At 45.1% G+C, this 23,484-nt stretch overlaps 1 protein-coding gene across 1 annotated transcript in view; it reads left to right on the forward strand.

Moving 5' to 3' along the window:
- The first annotated feature begins 3,717 nt into the window (after positions 1 to 3,717).
- LOC115375413 (NACHT, LRR and PYD domains-containing protein 3-like) overlaps positions 3,718 to 23,484 on the forward strand; it is a 23,486-nt gene continuing 3,719 nt past the window's right edge. The window contains exons 1-8 of the mRNA XM_030074804.1: positions 3,718 to 3,753; positions 14,445 to 14,508; positions 15,357 to 15,433; positions 17,233 to 17,440; positions 18,204 to 19,974; positions 20,102 to 20,275; positions 22,819 to 22,992; positions 23,170 to 23,343. Coding sequence (XP_029930664.1) covers positions 3,718 to 3,753; positions 14,445 to 14,508; positions 15,357 to 15,433; positions 17,233 to 17,440; positions 18,204 to 19,974; positions 20,102 to 20,275; positions 22,819 to 22,992; positions 23,170 to 23,343 — 2,678 coding nt within the window. The remainder of the gene's footprint in view (positions 3,754 to 14,444; positions 14,509 to 15,356; positions 15,434 to 17,232; positions 17,441 to 18,203; positions 19,975 to 20,101; positions 20,276 to 22,818; positions 22,993 to 23,169; positions 23,344 to 23,484) is intronic.

Raw genomic sequence — 23,484 nt, forward strand, 5'->3', positions numbered from 1 at the left:
GGAGACTCAAGAAAGACCCAGAGAAGGTGACTGTCTTAGAGTTCTCATCGGGCCTGAAAATTAAGACCCGACCCGACCTGGGCCTGACTGGGCCAGCCCGAGGCCCGACCCGACCCGACTAATTAGCCGAACTTTAGGCCCGACAGCCCGATAAAGCCCGAAAAAAAAAATCGCCAAATTCGCCATTATTTAGCAGAGCCGGTCGGCCGCGGCACCGGGGCACCATCAGTCGGTATCAGGCGAGCCGGCCGCGGCACCGGCCAGCATGAGGCAGCTCACTTGTCAGATCCGGCAGACCTGACGGGTGGGCGCGGTATCGGACGGTGCCGCGTCCGGCCCGCCTGATGCCGACTGATGGTGCCGCGGCATGTGCGGGTCAATACGGTAGTCTAGAAAACTGGAGATTTTTTTTTTTTTTTCTCGTGCGCCCCCAAGTAGATTGCGCCTTGGGCAGTTGCACTGCCCATAGCAAAAACTGTCCCTGCTGCCGAGTCTGCCAGCACAGCGGGATACTGCTGCAACTCTCTCTCACTTGTTTGCGCTGCGCACGCACAGCTGGTCGTCTGTCTGTCACTGAAAGTTTAGCCTCCAAATCCAATCCAGTCTCTCACTCTCTCCACCAGTCACATAAAAATGAAACATCATAATCAATAACAGAACACATAATTCTATTTTTTTATTTAAAAAAAAAAAAAAAAAATCCCCCACAGAACCCGAAGCCCGACCCGACCCGCCCAATTCACGTAAATTTTAGGCCCGACCCGACCCGGGTCGGGTTGGGTCGGGTTCGGGCAGAATATGAGAACTCTAGACTGTCTATTCTGCAGAGATTGCCAGGCTCATACAAGCAGGATATGTTGCCAAGCTCCAGCCTGAAGAGGTAGACCAGTCAGGGGAGTCCTGGTACCTTCCACATCACTTGGTACACCACAATGGTAAGCCAAGACTGGTCTTCAACTGCTCGTTCAGGCATCAAGGTATGTCGCTGAATGACCAGCTGCTGCCAGGGCCTCCACTTGGACCATCCTTGATAGGAGTCCTCCTGCGGTTCAGACAACATCAGATTGCTGTCAGTGGAGATATTCAGGGAATGTTTCATCAGATCCGCCTACAACCAGAGGACAGACCCCTTCTCCGATTCATATGGAGAGACATGCGCAGTGAGGACCCACCTGATGTCTACGAATGGCAGGTGCTGCCATTTGGGACAACTTGCAGCCCATGTTGCGCCATATTCGCCTTACAGAAGCATGCTTGTGACTACCAGGACAGATATTCCTCCATTCCACAGACAGTAGAGCAAAGCTTCTACGTTGACAACTACCTGGAGAGCCTTCCTACCATACCTGCTGCTAAGCTACAAGTGGACCAGCTGCACAGTCTACTGGCAGAAGGAGGGTTTGAACTAAGGTAGTGGGCCAGTAACCAACCAGCTGTGGTGGCCCATCTGCCTACTGAGGCCAGGTCTGCAGCTACAGAGCAGTGGCTAGTTCAGAACCAGACCGACTCAATGGAGCCCGCTTTAGGTCTCCGGTGGAACTGTGCAGAGGACACTCTGGGCTATCATCATCAGCCCATCAAGCACACAGCACTGACTATGAGGACGGCCTACCAAGTCTTAGCCAGTCAGTACGATCCTTTAGGATTCATCGTGCCATTTACAACACGGGCTAAGATACTTATCCAGCAGCTGTGGTCTAAAAGAAGGGACTGGGATGACCCTGATCTGCCTCAGGATCTTCGCGAGGCCTGGAGTGCGTGGGAGGATGAGCTGGATCAGCTCAGCATGGTGTCTTTTCCACGCTGCTACCTACCGACTCCAGTGGATGATGTGGACTTGAAATATGACCTCCATGTGTTCTGTGACGTGCCTATGGTGCAGTTGCCTACTTGGTGGCAGAGAGGGAGGGAACCATCCACACAACATTTGTGATGGCTAGGTCCAGAGTCGCTCCACGGAGGCAGCAGTCTACCCCCGTTTGGAGCTCTGTGCTGCATTAGCTGGGGCTCAGTTGACCAAGCTTGTGGAGACTGAGTTGACACTTACCATCTGTCAGACAATCCTGTGGACAGACTCCACAACAGTCTTGGAGTGGCTCCAATCGGATTCCTGCCATTTCAAGACATTCGTTGGAACCCGCGTGTCAGAAATCCAGGAGTTAACAGACTGGCGAGCTTGGCGCTATGTTGACTCACAGAACAACCCAGCTGATGACATAACGCGGGGCAAACCACTCCTAGCTCTGGTTGAGCCTAGTCGATGGAGCCAGGGACCTCCCTTCCTCAAGCAGAGTCCTGACCATTGGCCTAAGAGACCTGAGACCACACCTCCAGTAAGCTCATCTGAATTGAAGGGTGTTACTTTCTGCTGTTTAACGTCAGTGAACACAGGTTTCACCATCCCTGATGCTACCAACTTCAGCACATGGAAGGAGTTTGTTGAAGCAACACGACAAGCTTGTCAAGGGGCAACAGTGGACCCTGCCAGCAACCAGCCCACTCATCATCAAGACGCAGAGTCCCTACTACTGAGAGAGTGCCAGGCCCAGAGCTTCCCTGAAGAGGTGGTCACTCTCAAGTCAGAGATCGCAGAGATCCGGAGGCAATATTGGATTCTGCGAGGACGTCAGGCTATCAAACACCATCAGCTCAACTGCCTAGCCTGTCAGCGATGGAGAGCTCAGCCGAAAGTCCCACAGATGGCAGATCTACCACCGGAGCACCTTAGACTCCTCTGTCCGCCGTTCTATTCAACAGGTGTTGATTGTTTTGGGCCTTATTTAGTCAAGATCGGCAGGAGGAATGAGAAACGTTGGGGTGTTCTGCTTAAATGCCTCACTTGCTTTCCTACTTGCCCTACACAGATTTATTGCAAGGAGAGGGCGACCAAAGGAGATCCTGACAGATTGTGGCACCAACTTTCGTGGTGCAAAGCGGGAGCTTCAAGAAGCCTTTGAATCTCTGGAGCCCCAACTACAATCACAATTGGCAGACTACCAGATACTGTTCAAGTTCAACCCGCCAAATGCTCCTCACTTCAGTGGAGCGTGGGAAAGGGAGATCCGTTCAATAAAGAACGCCCTTCAAGTGGCAGTTGGAAGCCAGACAGTCTCTGAAGATGTACTATATACAGTCCTGGTGGAAGTAGAAGGGATCTTGAACTCAAAACCACTAGGCTATGTCTCAACAGATGTCGCCGATCCCGACCCCATCACCCCTAACATTCTCCTGATGGGGCGGCGGGATGCTGCTTTGCCTCAAGTAGTCCACGCCCCAGCTGTCATGGGGCGGCGGAGATGGCGCCATTGCCAGAACCTTGTGGATCAATTCTGGGTCCACTTCACGCGGAATTATCTGCCCACACTTCAGACCCGCCAGAAATGGCAGAAACCCTTGGGGAACCTTGAGGTGAATTCCACCGTTCTCATAGTGGATCCGCAGCTCCCCAGAGCCCAGTGGCCAGTCGGTAAGGTCATCAATACTGCGACGAGTCAAGACGGATGTGTCAGAGCAGCAGACGTTCTGGTCAAAGGCAAGGTGTACACCAGACCAGTCGCCCGCCTGATACAGCTTCCCCCTCTCAAAGATGACACTCAGGACACATGAAGAATTCCCTAATTCTCACATTTGCTACTCAAATGTGGGGGCAGCTGTTGGGAATTCCTCACGTTCATACAGGAACTGAGCAGTTTGTGTTGTGTATAGTTAGTTGCGTGGATGACGTACGTCATTTACGTAACCTACGTCAGTTACGTAAGACGTCTGGGAGTGGCGCAGTGAGTCGGAGTTAACTTTATTACGGCGGTTGCCGGTATAGAAGTCAAAGACGATACACTTCTACCTCATTCACCGCTGTAACCGCATGTAATATTCTCCACTGACTACATTAAACAGTCAAATCGACCTTTTGATGACTCATTGCTCTCTGATAGGAGCCCTGTAGCGGCCAATAGTTTTTTCCAGCGACTATTCAAGGTCAAAACCCAACACAGAGGATGGTATCTGCAGCGGGTGAGTTCATGATGGAAATGATTTTGGATTGCGTAGCTGCAGTGTCCATGAAATCAGACAGGAGAGAGTATTTTTTTCGAAGTTCATCTGACAGCCGTTTAATGTCCTCTCGGAGGTTAGTAATGCTCCTGTTTGCCTTTCGGCAGTCCTCACAGGGCATAACGGTGTTAAAACTAGCACACACAAACGACCACAAGTGAGCCGGAGCCTAAATGCTTGTTCACACACATAAACGTCCCACGCAAGCAGGCGAGCAGCTGTGTAGCACCCGAACCTCCAGGGGTAAACCCGTATTACAATTATGGGAAACCGATCACAGACTCTCGAGATCCAGCCACAGCCGGCAACCGTTTCCCCGCAAAATCGACCACACGAGACAAGTCTCCACTTACCTCGGTGAGGTCAACCGGCAGGAGGAACAGCTAGCTAGCTAGCGCGTCAGCACAACTCCCAAAACCGGCGGCACAGAAAGAAAGTGGAAAACGTCCTCCGAGCCGCCAGCAAGGACAGTATAGCGACTCAGGGCGAGGAGGGATCAGATCCGGAGAGCACCCGTAAGATTAGATCCGATCGGCAGTTTTAATACAAAACAGTAAACCAGGGCTCCCCACACAGGTAGGCAACAGGTAGCAAACACAGACCACACACAAGCAGCGAGAACGAGCAGAGCAGCGAGAACGAGCAGATATTTCCTTCAGTTTCACTGTTCTGAGGCTGATGGGGCCAGCCTCTGAAGGAAATTACAAAATGTGCCCATATTTCTTCTTTTGCTGTAGCTGGATAAAAGTATCACCCCACGTCTTAAAATGCATCAGAATACAGGAAATGGGGTCTGCTCATTACAAAACGTACTGGGGAGGAACCACACACCCCGTTAAATCGACCCACCCACATTTACTTTGTTTCCAACGCCCATGAATACTTATACTACTACTGCTACTACTACTACTACTACTACTACTGCTACTACTACTAAAATTACTACTAAAACTACTACTACTGATACTACTACTACTGCTACTGCTACCAATACTACTACTGGTAGTACTATTGTTACTACTACTATTTATGCTACTATTACTACTGCTAGTACTACTATTGTTACTACTACTACTGCTACGGCTACTACTGGTACTACTTCTACTACTACTACTACTACTACTACTATTACTACTGCAACTACTGCTACTACTGCTGCTACTACTAATACTAATACTACTACCACTACTTATACTAACTACTACTAATACTGCTACTACTGCTACGTCAACTGCTGCTACTACTGCTGCTACTACTAATAATACACAAACTCTTGTTCTAGCACTTTCTCAAATCGTTTTTTCATGAAATATGCAGATGATACTGCATTGGTCAGTCTTTTTTTTCGATGAGGAAGAGGAACATGGCCCTGTGCTAGATTATTTCATTAATTGGTGTGAAAAATCAAACCTTCTTCTAAACCCATCAAAAACAAGGGAAATGTGTATCGATTTTGTCACACACAATAGTGTGAGGTTCTTTCCTCTATACCAGCAGTACAATTTCCACTGTTAAGAAGGACCAGATACCGGGTTGAGTTTAAATAATTTAATAAAACTGCTAAAATTACAGGTTAAAATAACTAAAACAAGGCCAGAATAAAACATAAAATAGAGTTTACCAAAAGGCTAAAATTCTAGGATACTTGCAAATGCAGCAGCACAATAAATGTCATGTAAAGAAAGAGTCCACAGTTCAATCTCCAACGTTCGCGGGGGCAATGCCAGTCCACTACATCCAGACGAAAGTGCGCTACTCGAGTGTTGAGGGGCAGGGAAGGCAGAGGGCTCCTGGGTCCGTCAGGTCTCGGCTCCGGTCCGGCAGCTCAGCGTGCGGGGTCCCTCCCTCGGGCGGCCGCTGCGGGAAACAGAAATTAACCGACCTCAGATCACAGTTCTCCGTCAAAATGGCAGCACACACACACACACACACAGGTCAGTAAGATTGGTTCGCTTTCCTTTTCATATAGTTACGTGAGCGTTGAACCAATCCTTTTCCGGCTCTTCCTCCGCCGCTCGTCGGGTGTCGTCCTTGCTGTTCGCTCGCTCGGTCGGCCCACATGCCGTCGCCACACAGCTTCCCCTCTCCAATGCGGTCCAGCCGTTTGTTCCCGTTAGTGTGTGTCCTCTGCTCGGTGCCCTCGCCGTCTCCCTTGTCTCAGCGTTTCCCCGTCTCCCCACACCTGTCTGTGATCCCCAATTAAACCGTTTTCACCGTTCCGTGCGCCAATCGCGTGTTCAGGGGTGTGTCTCTTAATCAGTCAGCTGTTTTCACTTCACTTTTCACTTGATCCTCCATGCAAATCAAAACCAGTAAAACGAATATAAAATAACCCATGCAAAACATGCAATAATAAAATCAAGATAAAATCTAAGAATAACTATGAAATGATAAAACCACACAAACTGGCAATGCCACAGAAGCACAAAAAAAGAAAATCAGACAAATCATTTTGCTATGCAGCAAACTTTTGGGCACTACCTTGCCTAGCCAGGAAGGCATGTATAGACAGAGGATGCTAAACAAGGCAACGAACATTACTGGTGATATAAGGCACCCCCTGGCCTATATGTTTGAACGATATGTTTGGTATCGTTTCCTTCAGGGAAACGATACCGCTCCCCTCTGTTTACAAAAAACAGAGCAAAATTGGCCTTTGTGCCTCAGGCTATTAAGCTCCTCAACAGCCAGCACAGTTCTTGATTCAAGCCTCTTAGCTGGTCTATAAGAGATGTGATTACTGTGCCGTATACTGTATGTGATGAATGTCTGGTCAGTGTCTGTGGATTGTTATTTATTTATATATGAAATGCCTTGTGACCTGCTGCAAACCAATTTCCCTATGGGGACAAATAAAGTCGACTACTACTACTACCACTTAGTAGTATTAGATGCGGGTTTCATCTTTATCTACAACCAACTTATATTAGCAGTTATATTTAAATACAGGCTACTGCTTTCCAGTGTGAGCGGCACAACAAACACCTGTCTTTTAAGTTCTTTATTAGGATAACTCCTTGAGATGAACCATCTCGTTTTTGAGGGGGTCCTAAACACAGCACAAAGAAAAGGACATTATACGCAAGCAAATTTAACAAACATAGCAGTAAATAAATCATGACATAAACTTAAAAAGAACCAAGCAACCAATAACACAATATAAACACAACCTAAAACAAAAACACAAACACAATGGGAAGAGAAAAAAAAAAACTCAAACTCAACAGCAGATGTTTTATTTCAGCTGGGGGTGTGTCACTCCAATTTAACGTCAGCTCTGATTAATGTGGCTAAGCAGCAAAAGTAAGGACAGTAAGCAGTCACATTAAGGCTGAACAGAGTTACAGAATCACCTTTTCAGGCTGTTATCAATTTACCTCTGAAATAAACACCACAGTTTTCACATATGTGTTGATTTATTAAATGTTCATTTCAATGTACAGATGCAAACAAACTGACGAATTAGTTAAATAAATGGCCCAGGAAACTCATAAAGAATAAACAAATTAATAACGATTAATAGGCTAATTAATAACTGATGACATTAACACATTAATAACAAGAACAAAAGTTACAGCCACACATCTCCGTGGAAAATCTTACATGTACTGTCCATGGTGCTGACTGTGCCTCAGCAGGTACTGTCCGTGGTGCTGAATCTGCATCAGCAGGTACTGTCCGTTGTGCTGAATCTGCCTCAGCAGCTACTGTCCGTGGTGCTGAATCTACTGAGGCATTTCATTCTCTTTATTATAGAAATTAAAGCTCCATAAAATTCACGGAGGATCTTGTTTAGCTCTTCTTTCCTTACAGGTGAGAAATCAGCTGTTTGCCCGGTGTTTGTCAGGTAGTCTTGTAGACATTTGACGGCCCAAGACGTTGACCGGGCCGTACCGGCTTCATTTCCTGACCTCTCCAGCTGATCCAGCTCTTCACTCGTCACTCTCGCGTATCTCTCCTTTTTCTCTTCTGTCTTGTCTTCCTCGTTCAGCCATTTATCCAAACTTAGGTCACCAAAGAAACACAATTGACAACAAAACCGTCCATTATGCAGACTAAGAAAGCTGACAGCTGCTTTTGATGGAGGTTTCAGTGAAACGTTTCGTGTTGCCATGGAAACCACACAGACTCGGGCAATACCACTGCAGTAATAATTTCAGTGAAGAGGGTTTTTTTCGGCTAGTCGTGCTCAATTGCTCATTTGAGCACATTCTAAACATCTAATTGACCAATCAGATTGCTCGGTTGGATCTACGTGTTGTATAACTAATAGTACTATTTCTGCTACTGCTACTACTACTGCTAGTACTACTACTACTACTGCTACTGCTACGACTACTGGTACTACTACTACTACTGCTACTGCTACTACTACTACTACTCCTACTACTACTACTACTACTACTACTACTACTACTACTACTACTGGCAGTACAACTGGTACTACTACTACCACTACTACTACTACTAATGCTACTACTACTACTGCTACTACTTCTTCTACTACTGCTGCTGCTACTACTACTCCTACTACTAATACTACTATCACTACTAATACTACTAATAGTACGACTGCTGCTACTGCTGGTAATACTACTACTACTACTATTGGTACTACTACCGCTACTACTAATACTACTACTGCTACTACTAATACTATTGCCACTACAACTACTATTACTACCGCCACTACCAGTACTACCACTACTACTACTACTACTACTACTAGTTCTACTGCTTCTTCTACTACTGCTACTTCTACTGGTACTACTACCGCTACAACTAATACGAGTACTACTGCTACTGCTGCTACTCCTGGTACTACTACTACTACTGGTACTACTACTGCTACTACTATTACTACTACTGCTGTTACTGCTGCAACTACTGCTACTACTAATAGTATTGCCACTACAATTACTACTACTAGTACGACCGCTACTACTACTACTTCTACTACCACTCCTACTTCTAATACTACTACGACTACTAAAAATACTAATACTTCTACTGCCACTACTACTACCAGTACTACCACTACTACTACTGGTATTACTTCTACTACTGCTACTGCTACTACTACTAATACTGGTACTACTACCGCTACTACTAATACTACTACTAATACTACTGCTACTGCTTCTGCTACTATTGCTGGTAGTACTACAACTACTACTGCTACAACTACTGGTACTACTACTACTACTACTACTCCTGCTGCTGCTACTACTTCTTGTACTACTGCTACTTGTACTGCTTTTATTGTCAGTAACGGTAACAGCGTTACAACGGGGGAAACAGTAATTTCTTTGATTACTCGTTACTGATAAAAGTAACGCCGTTAGTAACGCCGTTACTCCCATCACTGCTCATCAGTGAAAGTGATCACTTAAATGCCCCAGACCAGTGGCTCTGCAGCTTTTTTCAATAATGTTCCCCTCTGAAATATTTTCCCAGCCCAGTTCCTCCTGACCAGTTGAGCCTCCTGTGGTCAGACACACACGCACACAGGCACGCACAAATTCAGGTTAGCTAAAGCTGATCAGTATTGACAATATAACAGATCATGACAAGAAAAATAAAGGAACTGGTTTGTGCTGATTCTGTTGTTCAGACAGTTGTCATTTTTTCAACTAGATGGTGAATCCTAAAACAAATGATAGGACTTGATACAGCTGAGCTTAAATGTCTTCACTGGGATATAACACTACAGTGCTGCTGTGATGTACACTATATTACCAAAAGTATTTGCTCACCTGCCTTTACTCATACTATGAACTGAAGTGCCATCCCATTCCTAACCCATAGAGTTCAATATGATGTCGGTCCACATTTTGCAGCTATTACAGCTTCAACTCTTCTGGGAAGACTGTCCACAAGGTTGAGGAGAGTGTTTATAGGAATTTTTGACCATTCTTCCAAAAGCGCATTGGTGAGGTCACACACTGATGTTGGTCGAGAAGGCCTGGCTCTCAGTCTCCGCTCTAATTCATCCCAAAGGTGTTCTATCGGGTTCAGGTCAAGACTCTGTGCAGGCCAGTCAAGTTCATCCACACCAGACTCTGTCATCCATGTCTTTATGGACCTTGCTTTGTGCACTGGTGCACAGTCATGTTGGAAGAGGAAGGGGCCCGCTCCAAACTGTTCCCACAAGGTTGGGAGCATGGAATTGTCCAAAATGTTTTGGTATCCTGAAGCATTCAAAGTTCCTTTCACTGGAACTAAGGGGCCAAGCCCAGCTCCTGAAAAACAACCCCACACCATAATTCCTCCTCCACCAAATTTCACAGTCGGCACAATGCAGTCTGAAATGTACCGTTCTCCTGGCAACCTCCAAACCCAGACTCGTCCATCAGATTGCCAGATGGAAAAGCGTGATTCATCACTCCAGAGAACGCATCTCCACTGCTCTAGAGGCCAGTGGCGGCGTGCTTTACACCATTGCATCCGACGCCTTGCATTGCACTTGGTGATGTGTGGCTTGGCTGCAGCTGCTCGGCCATGGAAACCCATTCCATGAAGCTCTCTGCGTACTGTACTTGGGCTAATCTGAAGGTCACATGAAGTTTGTAGCTCTGTAGCAATTGACTGTGCAGAAAGTCGGCGACCTCTTTGCACTATGCGCTTCAGCATCCGCTGACCCCTCTCCGTCACTTTACGTGGCCTACCACTTCGTGGCTGAGTTGCTGTTGTTCCCAAACGCTTCCATTTTGTTATAATAGAGCTGACAGTTGACTGTGGAATATTTAGGAGCGAGGAAATTTCACGACTGGATTTGTTGCACAGGTGGCATCCTATGACAGTTCCACGCTGGAATTCACTGAGCTCCTGAGAGCGGCCCATTCTTTCACAAATGTCTTGTTTCACAGTCTGCATGCCTGAGTGCTTGATTTTATACACCTGTGGCCAGGCCAAGTGATTAGGACACCTGATTCTGATCATTTGAATGGGTGAGCGAATACTTTTGGTAATATAGTGTATCTGATGCAGCGTCCAATCACTAACTGATATCCAATAAGGATATCATTTAAAATTCAAATGTCATGTTTTTATATGTGGTTTGACTGCTGTATGTTTGAAATCTCCTTAACACAAAGTTGATGTCATTCAGGAGTGAGGATGGAGAGAAAGAAGAGAGTCAGAGAGAGGAAGAATGAGGGCAGACAGGAAGGCCACAGGTTGAATGAATGAATTAATGAATGAAAGGTTTATTTCGGTCTTAAATCATACAGGTTTTTTTTTTCTCACTATAACCATTACAAGGAAAAAAAAGAAAATGCAATACAAATACAATACTTAGACCAAAAAGGCGTAGGCTGAAGCCATAGCTTATATTTGCCTACCCTTTTAACTCACTTAGATTATAAACAACAATGGCAAGCGGTACGATAAACTAAACACAATTAAAAGAAAAAGAGAATAGATTTGGTTACTTCACTATACTAAAGTTCTATATTTATTAATTATTTTATCTTTATACATTTTCTTAAATATGTAAATTGACCTGCACTTTTTTAGGGCGTTATCACAGCTATTCCATAGTTCTCTTGCTTTGACCGATGTACATCTCCTTTTTATGTTTGTTCTTGATGTGGTAATTTCAAACATGAATATACCCCTCAGCTCATAACGAGTTTCTTTATTTGGAACAATTCCTGAATGCAGCTTGGAAGCATTTTTTTTCTGTGGTTTAAAAGCCACTAAAACTGTTTTCTGAGCTACTATATCATAGAATTTGAGAGTATTGTAGGCCTATTTAATGAATAATTCATTGGTCGGCTCATAATAATCAGATTTATTTATTATTCTCATAGCTCTCTTCTGTAATATAAAATAGGTTTTGTGTTTGCTGCATAGGCATTACCCCATACCTCCACACAGTAGGTTATGTATGGAACTATGAGTGAGCAATATAGCAGATATAGGTTGCTGTGATATCAGGTGGAAGTGCAGGAACAGCCACTTGATGCTCCTGAAATGTGTCTGCACAGCCTCAGAAAGCAGCTCGTTGTTCTCCTGCACACAGAGGACAGGATGGATCACAGTTTGCTTTCAGTGCTCAACATGAAAATCCTCCTGTTGGCCCTTCGCACAATTAACATGTCGTTCCTCCCTTCCTCCACCAGGTGGAGTCTTATCCCTCTGAGCACATGAAGCCCTAATAACTACAGGCTGAACATCTGAATGTCTGGATCTTTACCACAACACTCTTATTGTTCATTGCACTTTTATGTCTTCTCATGCAGATTTTTCTCTCCCTGCTGGTTTCCCCAACACACAGAGAACACTGACAACACACATATTTTTGCAAGAAGTAAATGATGACAGAGTTCTATGTTTTATTTGTTGATATGATGGCTCTTGTCTGATGTTCCAACACAAGTTTGATCGCTCTGCATCCGGTGGCTGTGATGTGACTTCCTGTTGTCGCTCCTCCCGCTGAGGAGCCCAAAGTGAAAGTAAACATTTGTCCTGTGACTCCGCCATCAGCGTCTCCGGTAAGACTGCAGATTCTCCATTTTGCTGGAAACTATCAGACTGCAGCCTGAGAAAGCAGCGGTGAGTCTCTCTCTGTGTGTGTGTGTGTGTGTGTGTGTGTGTGTGTGTGTGTGTGTGTGTGTGTGTGTGTGTGTGTGTGTGAGTGTGTGTGTGTGTGACTTGATTCGGGCCGTTTATTGAATAGTTCCGCCTAAAAGCTGCTCTCTGACTCTTTGAACCGTTTAAAGTCTCGACCCCGTTCACACCTGGAAGCGATCAGCTGATTCCGAAACAGGGCGCGTGTTTATTTCTGGATTTTAAGATCAAATGTTTGATGTCGCTCTTCTGTCCCCCCCCTCCCAAAAAAAAAAGCTCGCCCCCGTGATACTGTGCTCGTACCACAGAGTTACTGCGGAGAGCTCTAAGGCTCATAACTGATTCATTTATTTATTTATTTATTTTAGCGAGTTTGCGCAAAGGCTCAAAAACGGATATTTTTTTTCGCCACTTTTATCTGGAGATATTGTATTTTGGAAGTGAAATGCAAATGTCGAAAGTGTCTAGTTCTATTTTTAAACTGGGGTAACAGGACGTATTAACACGGTGGTGTAAATACATCTGTTATTTCTATCAGTGAATCATTTTATATTTATGAGTTTTCATTTTGAATATTGTAGACTTTTGAAAGAAATGTGTGCTCATTATATGTTAAATTTGCTTTTTGAAAAAGCACAATACCTGGACGCACTGATTGCATTTCTCTTTTCCTCTTTAAACTCAGTAACTAGTTTCTTTTAGAAAAGCAGTCGTGTGGTTTTGCCACAAGAGAGTCTGTTGTCCACTTTAGTTCAGCTGTTTACAGTAAACTATATCTGTCATATGTTTTTCTGTCTTATTCCCAACAACTTGCAGCAGAATTTGCTGAGAAAGGCTCAAAGAGCAAAATCCTCCCAAATGTTGAGGTTTGTCTTTGTGTTAAATCCTCCTCCATTCCAGCGGGGACAGTGCATCCTGACAGCTTGGAGTATGACTGTCACATCCTGTTCCCCCTGTGTTCAGTATGAAACCAGGCTCACACACCTTTCACACTCACACTGCTCACCTGTTTGCCCACCACAGGAATGGAAAGGAGGCTCACACACACATTACATGGAAGACTTGAATCAGACACAGACACACACCACCGTCCACAGGCATCAGGATATCTGTAGTGCCAAAACATTTTAGCCATTGTGTTATAATGTCAACATCAATGTTAATTCCTTACTTTGACACTAAATGAAGAAGTGACAGCGGCGCACAGCAAACAGGGGCCGCATGCCACCTGCCGCTCCTCTCCCTTCAAAATCAACAGTTTAAAGGTAAAATAATGATGAGATTTATAATGAAAAGAAGAAGAACAAGGGAGATTATAAAAATAAAAATCTAACACACTATTTTATTATTGCATCAGTGGATCTTGCCCAGACATTTCCCAAATCCATAGTTTCATATCTGCTGACTTCCATCTGACTCATGGAAAGCTTGTTGTCCTGAATGAGCCGCTGTGTTTGTGTCAAGGTGTCGGCTCGGCTATGGAGCCATTTGGGAGAAGAATGATGGGGCTCCCTGCCTCTGAAAGCTCTCTGTCTGGGGAACATGACAGCCAGACCAAAGCTAAGAGGTGAGATGAGGATCTCTGACTGTCCATGACTGTTCTCCATCTCAGAGCTCAGCAGGCAAATCAGCACAGCAGCATTATTCACAGGAAAAGCTCTGTGTGTGCTTACATCATATTTTATTTCTATGTTTTAATATGAAGTTATTATTTTCATAGTTTGTCACTAAGAAAGTAAAGCAGATCCCTTCAGTGTGTTCATGATGTTTCTATCAGGATCCAGCAGGAGAGACCAGACTCCCCTGGACCTGGACCTGAGCCCAGCTGTGTGTCCATGAAGAGTGACCACTCTATGGGTCAACCTATTGCATTCAAAGACAGCCGTCTCTCTGAGGATGATGGGTAATTATTTCAAATTGATGATGAATCAGATGTTTTTCTGTCATCAGATTCATGAGATCCAGAATTGGTTTGATCCTTCCGACTCCGAGTGTCCTCTTTCAAAACATCACATCCAGTAGCGGTTTTAGGCACGGGCGAAGCGGGCAGCTGCCCGCGGCAGCATTTTTTTATGTCACGTGGGGGGCGGCACGAGCACAAAAAAATAATAATAATAATAATAATCATCCTCGCTGCAAAGCAGTTTTCTATTACTGTATTCATCTGAATATAAGACGATATTTTCTCCACTGAAAATTCCCTGAAAAAATGCCCTCGTCTAATATTGGGGGTCTAAGTAAATACACATGTATTGTACTTGCATATGTAAACGAGGAGGTAGGCTCGCCTGATGCCACGATTACCGGCGAATGGCCGCATTGCGCAGTCAATAATCAACCATGTTGTCAGTGTCATTGTCTGTTGTGCTGCTGCAGCCGCCTATGAACAAAAGTTGATTTATAATGAAAGGCACATATGGCAGTATGTGTGCGCCGCTCACCTGTCAGATCCGGCAGACCTGACCGGGTGGGCGCGGCACTGGCCTGATGCTGACTGGTGCCGCGGCCAGCTCGCCTGATTGCGGCCGGTGTCTTTTTTTTTTTTTATGCAAACAAGATTTTGTCCATATAAGAAGTATTTTTCCAAAAAAGGTATTTGTGCAGGTGCTGGCGCCCCTGCTCTGGGAGGGACACCTCTAGCCGCCGGAGGGGCACCGGTAGCCGTTACCGCCTGGGAAGTTCTCAGTGTGTGTGTGTGTGTGTGTGTGTGTGTGTGTGTGTCCTCCACAGAGTCCAGCAGCAGATCTCAGAGGTTCCCAGTGCTCAGTCTGCCCAGCAGCATCAAACAGACCTGGCCTCCATATTTAAGGTGTGGAAATGTCCAACAACATAGCGACTGAAAAACAGCCATTCTGCTCTGAATCGTCTCCGTGCTGCTCTCTTCACATCTTTCAGGCTGGATTACAGCAACAAGGATCCATTTAATTTGAGATTAGTTCCAGTCAGAGTCAGCGTTGGAAATGAAGGATGTCCCGTTGTCCTGGGGACGATAAAAACAGCAGCGGGGACACAAATCTACAGTGTCTGGGACGGCAGAGAAACTCACCATCACAAATGAAATGATTGTAAAAGAAGTGAAATGTGTCAGTGTGCCTACTGGTGATGAAGGCAGAGCGTCACTGGGAGGCTGTGTCCACATGGTTTGTGTCAGTCACTCTGTCCACAGGGATTAAACGCTGGTGTCTCTCACTGCTTCTACAGCACTCAGCTTTTCTTCCATCGGCTCGCTGCCACTTGGCTTTGTAAAATATCTGATGTGAGCTGAGCTGCCTGCAGAACTCGCTGCTTTAGACAAGAACACGCTCACAAGGCTGAATGCAAAATGCTTCCATGTTGGATCTCCAACACGGGCTGTTTGCAGAAATCAGCCGCTTCACACGGGCAGCTGTGCACCTCCGTCCACGGCCCAGAGGTTCGACTCTGTGATGCAGAGAAGGCAGGAAAAAGTGGCAAAGCAGCAGCACAAGAAGAGGACTGATGCTGAAAGACAGTGTGTGTGTACATTTCCATCGGCATCCACCAATCAGAGACAGGTTTGCATTTGCACTGCAGTTTGTGATGCATTTATTGATCCAGCAGTCAGAAATACAGAGAAAACAGTCACTCAGCCAGTCAGCAACAGAATATTGAAAAGTGACTGTGGCCAAACACCTCGGGTGATTTCATGTTTTTATTCAGATCTCAGTGCAGTGAACAAGCAGAACTTCCATGTTTGACCAGAGTGAGTCAGTAAAGTGATGACTTACTGAAATAAACTTATTAAACCATATGTACTGTGTACAATGAAAAAAGATCTTTAATTTTGGACAGTGGTTGTTCAGTCTGGGACAGCTGAAGGCAGAATTCGGGACAGCTTCCGGACACTGAGGGAAAAACGTCATTTTGAGTCCTGGGAGTTTAGCAAAGCCCGGTTTAAAAAGAGCAGATCAGATTTCAAAGGAAGCAGAGCTCTGCTGCTCAATTCAAAACTGATCCTGATTCAGTTGGTTCAAGTTTACAGATTTCAACTTTCCTCAGCGGATGACAGTTCAGTGAAGATGCTCACTGGGAAAACAGAGGAACAAGTGATCACATGAAGGTTGAGGACTAAAAGCAGACGGACTCACATGCTGTCAGAAGCCAGGAAGCAGAAAGAGAGAAAGCAGTTTGTCTGTTTCCTCTGACAGGGGAACCAGTTTGCTGTGGCTCGCTAACAAGCAGTGAGCTGCTCATCGTGGCTCCACAGACGTTCAAACTTCTCCTCCTCTTCTGAGAAACAGGTTGGGCTGAAGAAATGCAGCAGGGCGGACAAATCCTGCAAGATAAAGAAAACAGAATCATTAGAAAAAAGAGACTTTCTGACTGACAGGACAGTCTGTCTCTGTCTTTGAACAACTCCATCATTTTGCTCCAAAATGCAGACATTTTCAAAGTTAAAGCCCCTCAAGTGTAAATTAAAGTTCAAACCAGATCATAGTTAAAGGTCGGTGCAAATCGTGATGTAACTGGGTTTAAAAATGAATCCTTGTTGGTGCAGCCCAGTCTCAGGCTCTTTGACCTGCATTTGATTTTGTGTTTTGTGTCCAAAATTTAATATAGAAGTTTAATTCTTTTATTTTTGTGTTGCAGCTGCTGGAGGAGAACATGGTCACCTTTGTGAAGAAGGAGCTGAAAAACCTGCAGAGGTCTCTGAGGCCAGATTACCCAGAATGCTTAGAGAGGCAGAGGGAGGAAGAGGAGGAAGAGCAGAGGAGGAGCAGGGAGTTTTTTCTGCAGATCACACTGCACTTCCTAAGGTGGATGAAGCAGGAGGAGCTGGCTGAGCGTCTGTGGAGCAGTAAGGAAAAAAAAAAAAAATTTAAATAAAAAAATCTTAGTTTTATTCTTTTTGCTTCATGGTTTTTCTTCTTTGGCTGTGCACTCGACTACCGAAAAATGTCAATTACCAGCCGAGTGAAACAGCCAATCAGATCAAAGCAGCTGTGATGCGTCAGGCTGTTGCTTGATGACAGATTATTTCAGCCTCTGAGTTTTCCTACCGGCCAGCAGGGGGCGGCTCGTCCTCCTCCTGCCTGCCGGTGAAAAGCAGCTTCCTGTTTTCCCGTCTCGTCCCGCCGGCTTCCCCGGGACAGCGGCGGCGCTCCGGCTGAGGCAGCGCTGTGTTGTTTGTTCAACTGGGAACTTTATTCTCCCCAAATCCTGATCGGGACGTGCAGCTCTTCGTTTGTTCCTGCAGTCTGCTGTTTGGCGGCGGCTGCTTGGTGTTGTCGTCCTCTGATAGCTCATGTTTACAGAGGTGTTGTCATGGCAACGCCTCGACCAATCAGGACAGACAGCCGTTTTAGCTCGTCCTAAAAGTTCCTGGAGCAGGGCCCAAATCAGCTTCCAGGAACTCTAACCTGGAACCATGTTGTTGCCATAGAAACGATTGCAGAACTCGTAAAACAGCCTTCAGGTCTCGGCACACCTCACTACGTTCTGACAGTCGAACAGGACCAATAGGTCCATTTACCAGGAAATATTCACATTTCTCAGATGTAATACAACATCGTTTTGTTGATGTTTTGGTTTGTTTGTTCATTCAGAAACTGCGGCTGCAGCGTGCCAACGTGAACTCAGATCTAAGCTGAAGAAGAAGTGTGAGTGTGTGTTTGAGGGGATTGCTAAAGCAGGAAACCCAACACTTCTGAATCAGATCTACACAGAGCTGTACATCACAGAGGGAGGGAGTGGAGAGCTCAATGAGGAACATGAGGTCAGATGGATTGAAACAGCAGCCAGGAAACCAGCCACTCCAGAAACACCAATCAGATGTGAGGACATCTTTAAACCTTTACCTGGAAGAGATGGACCAATCAGAGCAGTGATGACAAAGGGAGTGGCTGGCATTGGGAAAACAGTCTTAACACAGAAGTTCACTCTGGACTGGGCTGAACACAAAGCCAACCAGCATGTCCACTTCACATTTCCATTCACCTTCAGAGAGCTGAATCTGCTGAGAGGGAAAAAGTTGAGCTTGGTGGAACTTGTTCATCACTTCTTCACTGAGACCAAAGAAGCAGGAATCAGCAGGTTTGAGCAGTTCCAGGTTGTGTTGATCTTTGATGGTCTGGATGAGTGTCGACTTCCTCTGGACTTCAAGAGCAACCAGATCCTGACTGATGTTACAGAGTCCACCTCAGTGGACGTTCTGCTGACAAACCTCATCAAGGGGAACCTGCTTCCCTCTGCTCGCCTCTGGATAACCACACGACCTGCAGCGGCCAATCAGATCCCTCCTGAGTGCGTTGACATGGTAACGGAGGTGAGAGGCTTCACTGACCCACAGAAGGAGGAATACTTCAGGAAGAGATTCAGAGATGAGGAGCAGGCCAGCAGAATCATCTCCCACATCAAGACGTCCCGAAGCCTCCACATCATGTGCCACATCCCAGTCTTCTGCTGGATCACTGCTACAGTTCTGGAGGACGTGTTGAAGACCAGTGAGGGAGGAGACCTGCCCAAGACCCTGACTGAGATGTACATCCACTTCCTGGTGGTTCAGTCCAAAGTGCAGAACGTCAAGTATCATGGGAAAGTTGGGACAGATCCACACTGGACTCCAGAGACCAGGAAGATGATCCTGTCTCTGGGAAAACTGGCTTTTGAGCAGCTGAAGAAAGGCAACCTGATCTTCTATGAAGCAGACCTGGCAGAGTGTGGCATTGATATCAGAGCAGCCTCAGTGTACTCAGGAGTGTTCACACAGATCTTTAAAGAGGAGCGTGGGCTGCACCAGGACAAGGTTTTCTGCTTTGTCCATCTGAGCGTTCAGGAGTTTCTGGCTGCTCTTCATGTCTTTGTGACATTCATCAAGTCTGGAGTCAATCTGCTGTCAGAAGAACAATCAACCTCCTCCAAGAAATCTAAACTAAAACACCTCTACCAGAGTGCTGTGGACAAGGCCTTACAGAGTCCAAATGGACACCTGGACTTGTTCCTGCGCTTCCTCCTGGGTCTTTCACTGCAGACCAATCAGACTCTCCTACGACGCCTGATGACACAGACAGGAAGTAGCTCACAGACCAATCAGGAAACAGTCCAGTTCATCAAGGAGAAGATCCAGGACAGTCCCTCTCCGGAGAGAAGCATCAACCTGTTCCACTGTCTGAATGAGCTGAATGACCATTCTCTAGTGGAGGAGATCCAACTGTACCTGAGTTCAGGACATCTCTCCAGTTTCAAACTGTCCCCTGCTCAGTGGTCAGCTCTGGGCTTCATCTTACTGACATCAGAAGAAGATCTGAATGTGTTTGACCTGAAGAAATACTCTGCTTCAGAGGAGGCTCTTCTGGGGCTGCTGCCAGTGGTCAAAGCCTCCAAGAAATCTGTGTAGGTTCATTTAGAATTGGATATATTCAGTACTTTAACTTTGGAGAACCACTGGTGAATTTTATTACATGAGGAAAAAAAGCTGATATTTTCAGATTTACCTTGTTCTTCACTAATTCCTCCTCAGGCTGAGTGACTGTAATCTGTCTGAGAGAAGCTGTGCAGCTCTGGCCTCAGTTCTCAGCTCCCAGTCCTCTAGTCTGAGAGAGCTGGACCTGAGTAACAACCAGCTGCAGGATTCAGGAGTGAAGCGTCTCTCTGCTGGACTGGAGAGTCCACACTGCAGACTGGAGGCTCTCAGGTCAGGATCAGAGAACTCAAGAGCTTTCAAACTGGACTAAATGAAAACACAAAGCCCATCACACATTTGAATATTTGTCTGAATGAACCCAGCTAATTTCAGATTAGTGAGCTGCTGAAATAATCCAACATGTATGTGTATCAGACTGTGTTGTTGTGTTTGGTGTGTCCATGTGCAGGCTGTCAGGCTGTCGGCTCACACAGGAAGGCTGTGCTTCTCTGGCCTCAGCTCTGAGCTCCAACCCCTCCCATCTGAGAGAGCTGGACCTGAGCTACAATCATCCAGGAGACTCAGGAGTGAAGCTGCTCTCTGCTGGACTGGAGGATCCAACCTGGAGACTGGAGGCTCTCAGGTCAGACCCAGTATTTCTTTTTTTCCTCCAAATGTTTTGGAATTACAGCCACTTTTATACACTGTCACCCCATTTTCAGAGGCAAGGCAAGTTTATTTGTATAGCACAGTTCAACACAAGGTAATTCAAAGTGCTTTACAGAGACATTAAAATTAACGAGACACAATTCAAAACAATAAAAACAGTCAATTAACACATTAAATAAAAATAAAACATTAAAAGAATCACAGGGTGGAATTAAAAAAAGGAAAAGGCTTTGAAATAAAACAGAAGATGCAAATAAAACAATAAAAGACATAAAGATGTATTATAGGTGCCATACAGGTGTATTACAGGTGACTAAGGTAGTTAAGTCGACTCTGATATATCCGTCTCCACACCGGCTTTCTCTTGAGCCCGCATCCGCCGGACCCGTCGATTCCCTTCAGAGCCCTCCGTCTCCATCTCTCCAGTCTGACCGCTACACCTGTACGTAAAGCGTTGCCGTCTGCCACGTCATCACATTGATGACGTGCTGAGAGCGGGATTGCAAACTTTGATACGTTGCAAAATTTGCTGTACATGTACTTAAACTTCCACTGTTGGTGTTTTTATCCAACCATGCTTATCTTTTTTTCAGTTGTACAGTTACAATATGTTGGGAAGTTGCAATAAATATAAATGCAATATGTTCTCTGTCCCTGTGTTGTGTCTCTCCTTGGTCTGGAACTTCTGTGAGTTTTGAGGCATTGCCAGCCTTTAAATCACATTTGTAAATGCTTTATAAGGCATAGATAGTCCCCACTTTAGATGAGCTCACACGAAATGCTTAATTAACGAGTAGTAAGTGCTTTGCAACTGCCTGAATTCATGAATTCCTGCATTAATAACAGTTTATAAGCCATCCATTGGAAATGGAATTTGTGAGGTTTTATAAAACATCTACTAACACACTCACTAACCATTAGTACATGTCTGAATAGTGGAGCATGCAGACATGTACATCTAAATAGACTTCATTATTTGCATAAGCTTTCTAAATGATCTTACAAACCACTGACAAATCCTAAATACCTGGTGGGTAAGTGATGTAATACTTAATTTATAAATGCTGATTCCATCATTTATATAGATGAGCTTATAAATGATGAATAAAACATTTGTAACTGTGATTATAAACCACATACTAATGAGTATTTACATCAGAAACATGCTTTATAAATGATGAATTCAGTGTTTACTGTTCCATAACTACTGTGCTTATAAATGATGAGTAAAACATTCATAACTGATTATAAACCACATACTAATGAGTGTTCATGTGTTATATATGTGGAATTCAATATTTATTAATGCTTAACTACTGCTTACTAGTGTGTACTCATTATAAAGCGTTACCGTTGATTTGGCTCCTCCTAAAGTTGTTGCTCTGTCTGATAGGTTTTATTTTGCTTTTTGAGCCTCATGATGGCCTCCTTCACCTGCACCTGCACCTCTTTAGATCGCATGTTGAGGGTTCTGATCAACAGCTACCAAATGAAAACACAAACACTTCGAATGAACTTCATACCTTTTATTTTCTTAATTTGTCATGGAATAATGAGGGAAAAGTCACACCTCACCATGAAAATGGGGTGACAGTGAATAAAAGTGGCTGTAATTCCTAAAAGGTTAATTCTATATTTTTGTTCAACCCCTTAAATTAAAGCTGAAAGTCTGCACTTCAGTCACGTCTTGATGACTCCATTTCAGATCCACTGTGGTGTGTACAAGGACAACATTATGAATATTGTGTCTCTGTCCAAATACTTATGGACCTGACTGTATATCAGGACTTCAGTGTCAGCATGCATGGTTACTGTCAAAATTGTTAAAAGCCACTGATTTTCTGAGTGGTTCTTTATTTATTAAAAAAAGTTTATATTCAAATTCAAATGCTTTCCATTGATTTATGTATCCAAGCCACCTCACAGTACAATGTGTGTCTATATTTTCAGCATGAGGGACGCAGTGAGAATCAAACCAGTGTCCCTGGTGTTGTTAGAGCTGCATTGAGCTCAGTGAGCTACAGCAGCATGCAGAGCTCACTGTCAGCTTGCTTTTAGATCAGGCTGTCATGAAGAAAGATTATTATCACTATTAGCAACATGACAGCAGTGTCCCAGGAAAACTGACAACTATGACATTTTCTTCTGTTTTAATGTCCATCCAGGCTGAGTGTGTGTGATCTGTCAGGGAGAAGCTGTGCAGCTCTGGCCTCAGTTCTCAGCTCCCAGTCCTCTAGTCTGAGAGAGCTGGACCTGAGTAACAACCAGCTGCAGGATTCAGGAGTGAAGCGTCTCTCTGCTGGACTGGAGAGTCCACACTGCAGACTGGAGGCTCTCAGGTCAGGATCAGAGAACTCAAGAGCTTTCAAACTGGACTAAATGAAAACACAAAGCCCATCACACATTTGAATATTTGTCTGAATGAACCAGCTAATTTCAGATTAGTGAGCTGCTGAAATAATCCAACATGTATGTGTATCAGACTGTGTTGTTGTGTTTGGTGTGTCCGTGTGCAGGCTGTCAGGCTGTCTGCTCACACAGGAAGGCTGTGCTTCTCTGGCCTCAGCTCTGAGCTCCAACCCCTCCCATCTGAGAGAGCTGGACCTGAGCTACAATCATCCAGGAGACTCAGGAGTGAAGCTGCTCTCTGCTGGACTGGAGGATCCAACCTGGAGACTGGAGGCTCTCAGGTATGGAGAGACACACACAATGTCTTCTAGAGGCCTGAGGAATATTGTTTCATGTTGAATGGTGGATATGAGTGAGGTGCTCTGCTAAATCCTTCATAGGGAAGGTTATTTACTGCCCATGTTTCCATCCTCAAAGAGAAT

Source organism: Myripristis murdjan, chromosome 17 (assembly GCF_902150065.1).
Source record: "Myripristis murdjan chromosome 17, fMyrMur1.1, whole genome shotgun sequence".
In the NCBI taxonomy this organism is placed as follows: domain Eukaryota; kingdom Metazoa; phylum Chordata; class Actinopteri; order Holocentriformes; family Holocentridae; genus Myripristis; species Myripristis murdjan.